Source organism: Anser anser, assembly GCF_964211835.1.
Source record: "Anser anser genome assembly, chromosome: 1".
Classification (NCBI taxonomy): Eukaryota; Metazoa; Chordata; class Aves; order Anseriformes; family Anatidae; genus Anser; species Anser anser.
The window spans coordinates 35,989,717-36,001,714 of NC_139720.1; the positions used below are offsets into that span (position 1 = coordinate 35,989,717).

Below are 11,998 nucleotides of genomic sequence, written 5' to 3' on the forward strand. Positions count from 1 at the left end.
CCAGTTAAAGGCCTGGGTCGTTTCTCCTTCCAGGGTTGTTATCCATAGATGGTTTTTTGCGTATATAATAGTGTGGTTATTGGAATATCTGGTTTTGGTTGTGTTCCCCCCTCCCCATCACATCCATCTAGTTTGTCTTCCCAAGTGGATGCTCCTCCTACTTACAGTCACAGCCCTATCCTTTGGTAGCCTTCTACCTTCCGCTATAGGATAGATAATCTTCCCGTTCCCTCCATCAGCCTGAGCCAAGTAGTCCTAATATACGTTAAAGCTAGGAAGGGAGCATATCTGCATTACGGCAGTAGTCAGGAGGATTAGCAATAGCAGTCATTTCTCCTTTTCTTCATCCTGTTCCTCCTCTTCCTCACCACAATGCTCCTGAAGTTTGGCTCCCTCACTGTGATGCAAGCAGGGTTCTAGAGATAGCTGTGGAAGTTCCCCACATGGAGGTAATTCTCTTCTGATTTCCTTTGGTTGAGTCCTTCTGCACGTCTGTGCAAGCTGCTGTGAAACAAGCCTGGGCAAATAGGATAACCTGTCCCTTTTGGTTTAGAATTTTCTAAGTTGTGTCTATTAGTGGATTGTAATTGGAGTATAGTCAGTGTCTTACGTTTGTAGTTGTTTCATGAGGAAATTCAATTCAGAATTTTCAAATTAACATGTGTTCTCAGTTTTTTTCTTTGTTATAGTGCTAGTAATAATATATATGTTAATCACAGTGGTGACTTATTCCAGAGTAATTTGGGAGGATCTGTTATGGTTTTGAAAGTAACAGCCAAAATTTAATTATTGAGTTGAGGTACACGCCAACCTTCAGATTATAGCAAAACACAGTGGAAAAGTACTTGCTAAAAACTGTCCATGTTGGTCCTTCATTTTAGGTCAGCCAGGTGTTATAAAGGCTGTTCTTTAGTGTACTCACTGTTTTATTTATGTTAATAATGAGTTGTAGTTTTTGAAACTTTTGGTAGTACCTAGATTTTTGTCTGTATCCCCAAAAATGAATTAACCAAGCCACAAACACACCCTGTGCTCTCAGTTAGATTAGTGACTTGTTCATTTGACTTAGTTTTAGTGATCTGGTGACCATAACTACAGTTTACAGACTCACAGTTGCAGTAGCTTTCCAATGTGCAAATAGGTCATGCAAGACGAGGTCTTTCTTAAGTCAAGCGTAGAACTGTACAAATCTGACGGCTTTGCTGAAGACCGGCATGGACTGAGAAGGTTCTGGAGCTCCAAGCATTTGGAAGTTGCAATTCAGAGATACCCAGGAGGCTATCAGTGAGACATTATTGCATTATTTGGATTTTCACTATTATCTAACATGTCTAGTTTCTCCTGTCACCCCTTTTAATAATGACCTGAATACAGTTAGAACTGAAAATTGACTTTCTTATTTCACCGTTCTATAACTTTTGCCAAGCTCTCAGCTTCAAGGAAACCGAAACGTCCTGTCAAAAATAAACTTACTTTTCTTCCCTTCCTTGACTCCTGTACACCTTCCCATACTCTGTACTTTCCACTATTTAGCATTGTACATGTTACATGCTGTTTTCCGTCCAGGCTTCATTCAAAACTAGGTAAACATCTTCCTTTTGTACCTGCCCCTCAGACCCTTGTTCTTCAGAGCTGACTTCATGCTGCTGGGATGGTTCTAAATATGAAATGCCTGCATCTCTGTAAACCTTGGAAATGTCTTTCTGTATTCAGTCCTAACAGCAACACTGCAAAACAGATTTGACTGATTTTTCCCTCTAGCTTTGTTCATTAAAATATCCCAGTGTATACTGTCTCATTTTTCTATGCTCATCTTCCAAGTCTACCTGGCTGAGGAACCCAAAATTTTCCTAGTGTAGAGAGATAAAACTATTTCTATTTCACTAATGTTTTTAACAAAGATTTTAAACTTTATTCCAATTTAATTCTTCTAATCACTGTGGTCCTAGAAATCACATCTGTAGATCTCCTAATATCGCTCCTACCTGTGAAATGGAGTTGGTATTGGTTAGGCAAGAGTCACTGTGGTAAGAACCCTTAAAAATCTCTGAACCTCTCTGTTTAAAATAGTGAGCCTCCTCTGCATGGCCTTTTGGACAGGAGCTGGTTTTCAAGCCAGCAGTGGGGCTGAGTGAGAGGAGATGCACATTGATGTTTGGCATGTACAAAGGCAGCAGAAATGGTCTTTGCAGCTTTGTACATCAAGCAATTATAAGCGATATAGCCAAAAGAGCCCAGGTAAATGAAAAAGGAAAATGTTACTGTCATAGAGAATTAACAGCTTCCAAGCAACAAGCTCCAGCTTTTTATTTTGTTTTGTTCGTTGTTGTTGGTTTTGCTGGTGTTGTTTTTTTCCTTTAAGCAAGCTGCAGCTGAGGAGGCTCAATAATCTTGATTTTTATTATAAATCAAAGTGACATTTAAAAATTAATACATTTCATGTAACTTAATTTACACAAAATTGTCTTCTAGTAAGAGGCTGGTCTGTTTATTATTTCATATCATACTTCTTTCCCAGAGGCTTTCATGGAAGCATGTCAAGCCATTATATAAAATAAAATTCAACAAACGTGCATATATATAATTTACTAGAGCAGAAGTATGTGCTCACATGAGGGAATTAAATCAATACTTTCCAAAAAGATTCTTGAGAGCAGAGTGCTGCTGTGCACAGCAGGACTCTCAGTGCCTGTTAGCTCTTTGTTGTTAGGTTTTAAAGCCCTCCCTAGACAGTGGGCAGCAGCTGTGGGAGCTCTTTACCTGGGAAATCCTGCACAGAGCCATAGTGTGCATTGCACTGCCTCTGATCTGCACTATCTTGACGCTTCGCGTACGGTTTGGCTGTATTGCATCAGACAAGCAAAGCTTTTTCCCCTAGACAGATGTTTCATATGGACGCTTTACCTAAAGGGGGCCCACAGGGAAGCTGGGGAGGGACTCTTTGTCAGGGAGTGGAGTGGAGTGATAGGACAAGGGGGAATGGCTTTAAACAAGAAGTGGGTAGGTTTAGGTTAGATATAAGGAGGAAATTGTTTACTGTGAGGGTGGTGAGGCCCTGGCACAGGCTGCCCAGAGCAGCTGTGGATGCCCCATCCCTGGAGGTGCTCAAGGCCAGGCTGGATGGGGCTTTGGGCAGCCTGGTCTGGTGGGAGGTGTCCCTGCCCATGGCAGGGGGTTGGAGCTGGGTGGGCTTTAAGGGCCCTTCCAACCCAAAGCATTCTGTGATTCTGTTATAGAACTATGCCAGGGAACGTAAAGTGTTTGGGCAGCTGAAATGCTACTTTGGCAGGGTTTTGGTTTAGAGTGGTTTTACTTAGGAGTAATTTCCTACATGAACAAAAGTATGGAATAATTTGTGGCGTATATGGTAGGTCAGATATGGATGACTGGGTAGAAAGATCATAAAACGTCCTTAAATAAACCTCAGCTCAGAAGGTCAGTAATTCATAAATTAGGAAGCGTCAGAATGAAAGCTTTCCATGTAATTCAACATGACCTGCATAAGTGCATGAACATCTTAATAGTTTGTGTTACTGTTTAAAGGGTTCACATAGTTAACTTTTTATGTTACAAAAGGTACAGACTGAACAGCTACTTAATATTTTATTCTTTGCTTTCAACATGTAACTCCAAACTTGCTGACAGCCTAATACACAAACTTATAACAAATATTACTTTTTTTTTCCTGTGTGTGTCTCTGGTCATACACGTAACACTTGAATATTTCACAGATAGTGGTGAAGTTATCTACATAAAACCCCTTTGAGGCAAGGAGGTATTTTCAAGCAGGAACATTAATAGATATTGTCATAATCATCAGAACTGAACATTAGCTGTAGGTGTGCAGGTTGGACTCCAGGTGTCTCATGCTAAGCACCCAGGAGACAGAAAAAAAAAAAAAAACAAACCTACTTTGCAAAAATCTCTTACTTGACTTGGTCAGCATCATATAAGAGCACTGGGAGGGGAAAAAAACAAACAAAAACCCAACAAACTGTTATCCAAATTAACCAGATTTAAATGAAACTTAGAAGACTCCAGCCTTTCATGAAAATGAGAGTGGGATAGAGAAGACAGGCCCAGATGAGTACCCCCGTGAAAAAAAGGCTGGCACAGGTCCATGGTCATATATTTAGCAGCTGCCTTGCCAGTGAACAAGAAAAAAAGACCTACCTCCAAAGTACCCGCTGCACCCGTCTGCTCTTTCCTGGGGAGGGGTGTGGGGGTGGAGGAAAAAATCAAAAATATGGGGGTAGAGGAAAAAAAGGGGGGTTGCAGAGGGAGTTTGGAAATGAGCCAAAGGATGCCGGTCTGCTCGCCACTGCCATACTTGACTGCTTCCTCAGCGCGCAGGCCAGCTCGCTTCTTTGTTCAGTCCAGGGCTCTGTTTTCCTTGCACCTGCCTGTGTGCTGCAGTAAATCAGGCAGGGAATGTGGCAGATTGGCCATCTCATTTCCCTTCCTTTTCAGTAGTGACCATCCTGTGTACTTAATCAGATGGTTTCTCTAGAGAAAATAAGGCATCATCTAATTTAAGATGCATTGTAACGTGCAAACATACACTACAGTAGCAAGTTGAAGTACCACAAGCAATCTTAATTCCAGTATTTCTAACAGTTCCTTTCAAGTGGTCAAGTTTCCAAGCTCTTGCTCAGCTTGAAGATTTTAAAATGTTATTTAAAAAAACGAAAAGACAAAGTCAAATTATGGGAAAAGGAGATAATTTAATCTGTGGAATTATATCCAATTTTTATGGCTCCTCGTCTCTGATTTTTGTTGCTAATGCTGTGAGTCATTCCATTAGCTTGAAGAGAGTTACCTTCCAGGCAGGTCAGACGCTACAGGGACACTGAACCCACAGTCCAGTGAGTTTTGCAATTGTCTTTAAATTTCAAAGGGACATAGGTGTGAAGATTTTGACTTCTGCTCTATGTCAGAAAAATGAGAGCAGCATACCTAAGTCAGAACAGACAGGTATCTAGACCTGTATGCTGTTTTGGAGGGATTACTGGGCTATCTACTGAAGAGTACAAGGTGACCACAGAGCGACGTTTTCATGAGCTCCTTCAACCTCCTAGTTTCTGTAGCTCAGAAAGTTCCTGTACCATAGGTTGTCGTTGGCTCTTAATTGATTTTTCTTTTAATAATTTGGCTATTTTGAGTCTGTGTAGATTTTAGCAGACAAATCCCATGATACAGGATTACAAACAATGTCTTTCAGAGTTTGTCTGTCATGTGAAGTATCTCCTTTGATTTTTATTTTGTTAATCTTTTTTTCTCTGAACCTGCTGCTTAGTTCTCTGCCTTCAGTTCCTTATTTGTCAGCAGAAATTATATTTAAAGTACTTAATTTGTATTAGTAAAAACAGTAAAGTGCAGTAGGAGCAGGTCTGTAAAGCAAAACAGCTCATGATAGAATCATAAAATCATTAGGGTTGATGAGGACCTGTTACCCACAGAGCGCTCACTTTATGTGCTTTACTTTGGAGTGGCTCTAGTCTGGCTTCCTGTCATGCAAATGTCTTCTAGAGCTTAGAGCTGTAGTCTTCTGGTTTGGTTTCATCAAAAAAGAATCCAGTTCAGTGCGCTCTGAGAACCTAAGTTTGTAAACAGGGATGTCTGAAAGATTAACTTGAAAATCCCATGTGGGATCCAAACTAAAAGACTGATGAAGGCACATCAGCAGAAATAGTCGATTGCTTAGTAGGAAGCCCTTACTCTTTCTGTCCTGCTGAGGAGCTTGGCCCAGTAACTCAACGGTAGCATAGTCCAGCAAAGGAAAGAGAATTTGAATCCACTTAACAGGTGGATTAACGTAGGGTCTTGTAAAGTACGGAGTAATATTCCTGGTTGAATTACTTCTGGACATTTTATCTGTAAATAGATTTTTATATAAAATGGAAGAATTGCAGAAAGTCCTGAAATTCTTCAAAATTATTCTCTGTAAAATGGGTTTCTCTCTTCCTAAAATTGATTATGAATGAGAATAAGTATCAGTTGTCAAGAAAAAAAATGTCCTGTTAATGAAAAGGATGTTTCATTAACACAAAAGAAAATGTAAAATTAGTTCTTTTTCAAATAACTGCTGAAAATCAAAAATCTCTCATAATCCTGCATAGTGAGAGGAAAAACTAAAAAATAACTGGAATGCCTAGATGATACTTTCACAGATGCATCTAAACAATTATTACGACTTTTGCACATATAAGACAAAAGAGATTATTTTGACATTCATGTGAAAAATGGTGTTGGTGTTGCAAGTCCTTAAACAGGTCCATCAGCTGTAACTCTTCAATTTAGTGCTTACTGCTGTTTCCCTTAGAACCATTTTTAGCATTATTACATTTTATTAGATTATTAGATTATTTATTATTAGATTATTTAGATTTTATTCTGAAATGTTAATCATTATCATATAACAGTACCAACTTGATGCATGTAATAACTTTAAATGTACTGCATTTTCCCTTGCTTAGCTCTCTACACATTCTGTGAATTTAAAAGTATAATGTAGTATGTTTTTTTTATAGTACACCTCCTGATAATCTCTCAATCCAAGAATTTCAGAAGAATGAGAGTATTGATGTTGAGGTAAGGAGACTATAGCAACTGTATTATACTGTCAAACATACAAGGTTGTGACGTTGACAGGTAGCATTTAGTTCCTACATAATTTTTGGAAAAGTTTCCCATTCATTATTTTTTTGAGATTTTTTTTCCATTTGAAAATGAGACAAGAAATTCAGAGGCTAAGAATTTGGCTGCTTCAGGGTTTTGCAAAGGATAGAAAGCTTCATACCGAAAACTTCATGTCCGCTTGAGTTCAAAACAGCATTGAGTGGAAAAACCAGAAAAACAGAATGTCTTTCTTTCTCTGACCCATTATCTGATTCTTACTTATTATGTTATTGCCAAGCAATTACACAGGTAATTGTAAACCAAAGGAAGCTGATGATTGAAGCTAAAGTGAATGCTTTCTGTGTTGAGGGGTGGCATTCATTGTTGCCGTCCAGATGTGTTCTCAATACTAAAAAGCTTGTGCAAAAATGGAGAAATGATGTCTTGTTTGTGCAGTACAGAGACCACTGTAATCGTAAAGGAAATCATGCTTGATTGGATAACACTGAAGAAAATTAAGAAAGATAATACTTGGAGTGAAGAGAGACTGGTCCTCCTTTACTCCAGGACAAAGAGATGTGTTAGATCAGGGATGGTTTACAGAGGAAAGGGAGTTGCAGAGAAGGCATGGCAGTATTTGTGGGTTTGATCTCCTGTCATCTCTCCAGAATGGCAGATAGGATGTGAAGATTTCTGGATAAAAAGTACGAACAATTCTGTCTGCAGCGGGCAGAACTCTGAAATCTAATACATTAACTTACAGAGATGTAAACCCACTTTGTTCCTGTGTGTGAGCATCAAGACCAAAGATAACAGCATTTCAGTTAACGTGCCTTGCTTTTAAGCTTGTTTAGATAATAACTCACATGTTCTGTTTCACTGATGTCACATTGTAAGCGTGTGATATATGTGCTAATGTCATAGTGAGGATATTGAATTGGGTGGAGGGAGATTTTTAACATCAGATCTTCTTTTTTCAAAACTGTAAAGAATGTACTTGAAGAATATACTTGAAATGTCAGTGGAAATCTGAATGATAACTGCTTCAGAAACTCAGAAGTAGGAGAAAAACAAAGTTTATTAGTCTGAGTTTAATCTGTTACACACATCCACAATTTTTAGATGTATTTATAAATTATAAAACCTATCATTGGAATATTTTGTGAAATTACATTAGACATGTCTCTTTTGTTTACTGTTTCTTTTGCCTTCTACTAGAATTGCAACTTTAATATTCAGAAAACCAATATAAATTTCTTTAATTTATTTTAGGTGGTTCAGCTTATTAGCACAGAGATACTACCGTATGCTAATTTTATTCCTAAGGAATTTGTTGGTCAAATAATGACTATGCTCAATAAAGGCTCGATACACTCTCAGTCATCCTCATTTACAGGTATGGTAGCTGAATGACAAAAGATCTAGAAAATGATGTTGAAATAGTCTACTAGAAAATAACAAAAATGTTGGCAGTACTTATTCTAATAAAGACTTGAAATTCCATGACATGTATGCGCTATAGACAATTTAATATGCAGCCTGTTTTTATAAACTATATTTTGTCTCATGGAAGTTGCAGAACATTCCTTGCAATTTTTTAAAATTATTTCCTTACTTTTTGGTCAGTATCATGTATAATATTGTACTTGTGGTTTTTTTATAGTCTTTTCTGAACTTTCTGCGTAATTTGTTTTCTGTTATGCCAGCTGCAATTGTTGACAGTAATTTCAGGCAATTGTAAGACAGACATGATACCCAGTTCTTAAAAATTAAATGACCGTAACATAACTATATAGTGTACCTAACCAGATACTCTCTTTGTCTTTAAGAAAAAAACATTTATATATTTATATATATGTATTTTTGAAAGTTAAAATGACGTAAAGCATTACAGAGAAAAACAATTGGATTGTACAGTACCAGATATTAGTACTGGTGATGTGGAACTGGGGTTGCCGTTACCTTTTTCTTAAATAAATAAATTTGCTTGAATGTATTTTGTTATCAAAGCAGTGTTAAGCAGGTGACATGTTGCTGAATGTATTGAATATTCTTCCATTTCTTGAACTGTTGTGAATATTGCACAGTCACTTTTTCTCAGAATGTGTTCTTAATATATGTTGATATCACCGTTAATCTTAGTATCTTTAGTACTACAGGAGTGATAATCTTTTTGCAGAATATTATTAACGGATTGAAATGCATCATTTAGGGTATCGGCATGCGCACTACACAATTAAATATGATGTTTTACTTTGACAGAAGCAGAAATAGATATTCGAATGAGAGAGGAGTTCTCTAAGGTGTGTTTTGAAACACTGCTCCAGTTTTCATTCAGTAATAAAGTCACAACTCCTCAGGAAGGCTACATCTCTAGAATGGCACTTTCTGTGCTCTTGAAAAGGTCACAGGATGTATTGCATCGCTACATAGAAGATGAGAGATTGAGTGGCAAATGTCCTCTTCCACGGTATGTTCAATGTCTTTAGGAAATGAAGGGTATTCCCAGTACTTTATGGGAAAAAGGCTGCACTCAAAATATGTCTCAGTCATGCGTGTGTGTTTGGGGTGTGGGTGTTCTAGGTCTGTGTGAAATTTAAAGCCTAAGAAATATGTGAGAAATACTACAAAGAAATGTTGATACCAAAATTCTGTTGACTGGAAAAAGCTTTAAAAACAATGGTCATGCTCGGTGCTGTTACGGAGAAGATAGGGGTATGACTCAGTAATAAATATTTTCAATTACTGAAACAATGTTTCTGATACCTCTGATATTTCTGAAATCTAATTTCCCTTTATTCCTACCTGAACTATTTATAGTTTCTAAATTGAGAGGTGGAGAGTCTCCTTGAAAATAAGACAAAATATCCAAATAGCAATACTGTGAATCATTACTCAAGTAATTGTTCTTGAAACAGAAAATTGCCCTAAGTACCAGGAAGTTCTCTCAAATGGGAACTTATTTAAATTTCAGTTAACTTCAGCTGAAATGTTTTTTGAAGCTTTTGATCATGAATGATGCAATTGATTCTTTCCATGTTAGTTAATCATGTACATGAATATTTTCAGATTGAGATATGTATGCAGTTACTCTTCCTAAACATCAACTTGAAAGCCATCCTAGCTGGCAACAGCTATGATGGTTGGAAAGTTAAAGACAAATGATAACCTTATTCTCTTAATATCCTTTTTTCTTGCTAGGCAGCTGTTTTCATTACATTTTTTTTAATGTTGTGTAACTTTCATAAAAATTTTATAGTCTTGAAACAAAAATAAGTAGTTGACTGTTTGCATTTTTCCCTTTGTAGGCAACAAGTAACAGAAATCATATTTGTTTTAAAAGCTGTCAGTACTCTCATAGATTCACTTAAAAAAACTCAGCCTGAAAATGGTAAGTTATTGTTAAATAACCTGGTTCCAAACAATATAAAATTGTATCTGCCACAAAGATTTATTTATTCCTTCCTGTAGTGCTTTTAATACGAGTTGGAAAGGAAAGTGTATTCTGTAAGATTCAGTGTTGTGTAATTCTATGTATATGTAGGTGGCAGGTAGACAAAACGTTTTTTTTTCCAGTATAGCTAACAGTATATAAAGTTCTAAGAAATGTTTAATAAATAGAAAATTTCAATTTCAGATGTCTTTTATTAGATAGAGCTTGCTGTCTTTTAAAAACAAACAAAACTTCCATAAAATGTTAACATAATTCTTAAATATACGTAATTGTATTTGTTAGTTTTGCTACATTCTTTTTTTTTTCCTCATGATACCTCTTTAGGCTGCCGTGGATCTCATTCCCATAGGTGTACTCTGCAGTAAAAGGGGTGTACAGGTGAAAAATGAATGGGCAGGCTGTTAAATACCTAAACATGAAGTCTTGCTTTCCTTCCCTTTCTGCTGTAGTACCTCCTGCCCCCATAATGAGAAACATGCCTTCTCTCATTGATGCTAAGTGATGTTGTAAATGTTTGACAGATGTATTTAAAGGACTGATTAGAATGGGGGATCTGAACTTCACTTATGTGAATGTGTCCTGGTCCTCCTGTCAGCTGCACCTACTGTATGTGTGGAGGGTGCCCACCGGAAAACTCAGTTGGAGATCCTAAATCAACTTCTGATAAATAGATACCTTTCTGTTGTACTCATGGGTTGTTTCCCCTTTCCTGAAGTTGCAGATACTCAAGTTGTTAACAGATGCCTACGAGGAATGTTATTAGTATGCTCATACTGCTTAGTGCTGTCTCTTTGTTAAACTAGTTGTGTTGTACTCCACAGCTCTGACAGAATAGCATATATATTGGTTCCCTCTACCTCCCTTTTTTTTTTTTTTTTTGATATTGTGAGGAAGGGAAAAAAACCTTGTCAGTCCTGAAACAAAGTAGCCTTTCCAGAAAAACCTAGGTGAGTGGATTTTCTGAAGGATGTGATGCCTCGTTTGCAGCATCAGTGAGCAGGCATGTTGATAGCGCTGTTTCCCAGGCTGACAGCAAAAGGCTGAGGGCAGACGATGATCAGAGGGCTGGAGCACCTCTCCTATGAAGACAGGCCAAAGGAGTTGGGGTTGTTCATCCTGGAGAAGGGAAGGCTCCATGGAGACCTTGTAGTGGCCTTCCTGTACCTAAAGGGAAAAGCAGGAAAAAGGAAAGCTGGGGAGGGACTCTTTGTCAGGGGGTGTAGTGATAGGGAAAGAGGAAACGGCTTCAAACTAAAAGAAGAAAGATTTAGATTAGATATAAGAAGGAAATGATTTATTCTGAGGGTGGTGAGGCACCAGAACAGGTTGTTGAGAAGCTGCAGATGCCCCATTCCTGGAGGTGCTCAAGGCCAGGCTGGATGGGGCTTTGGGCAACCTGGTCTGGTGGGAGGTGTCCCTTGACCATGGCAGGGGGTGGAACTGGGTGGGCTTTAAGGTCCCTTCCAACCCAAACCATTCTGTGATTCTGTGATAGAACTACTCCAGAGAACATAAAGTTTTTGGGCTGAAGTGCTACTTTGGCGAGGTTTTGGTTTAGAGGGGTAAAATAGCCAGCTCAGCTGGATTATTCCCCATATCCCTCTTCCTGCAATGAGAGACATTCTACATTGATCAGCATGTGGTAGTGAGTCCCAAAACTGCGGCGTACTTTCTTCTAAGAGGGCCACTGGAGAATCACTTCACACCCACTTGTCCTAGCTTTTAATCATTTTATTTCTGTAATAAAAATGCTATCTGAAATCAGGGTTTTGTTCTCTCTTGAAATGAAGATAAAACAGAGACAAATGAGGAAATGATATAATAAATAAGATTCATTAACAATGTTTAATTTCACTTGTTGGACTAATGAAATTTACCATGGATATTCCTGTGTCTTGGTACAGTGTTTCTTCCTCTGCTTTCTAT

At 37.9% G+C, this 11,998-nt stretch overlaps 1 protein-coding gene across 3 annotated transcripts in view; it reads left to right on the plus strand.

The window, feature by feature from the left end:
- MON2 (MON2 homolog, regulator of endosome-to-Golgi trafficking) overlaps positions 1-11,998 on the plus strand; it is a 73,080-nt gene that overhangs the window by 58,966 nt on the left and 2,116 nt on the right. For all 3 annotated transcript variants that reach the window (XM_083814434.1, XM_083814435.1, XM_083814436.1), the window contains 4 exons: positions 6,531-6,591; positions 7,891-8,014; positions 8,881-9,088; positions 9,927-10,009. In XM_083814434.1, the coding sequence (XP_083670560.1) occupies positions 6,531-6,591; positions 7,891-8,014; positions 8,881-9,088; positions 9,927-10,009 (476 nt within the window). The remainder of the gene's footprint in view (positions 1-6,530; positions 6,592-7,890; positions 8,015-8,880; positions 9,089-9,926; positions 10,010-11,998) is intronic.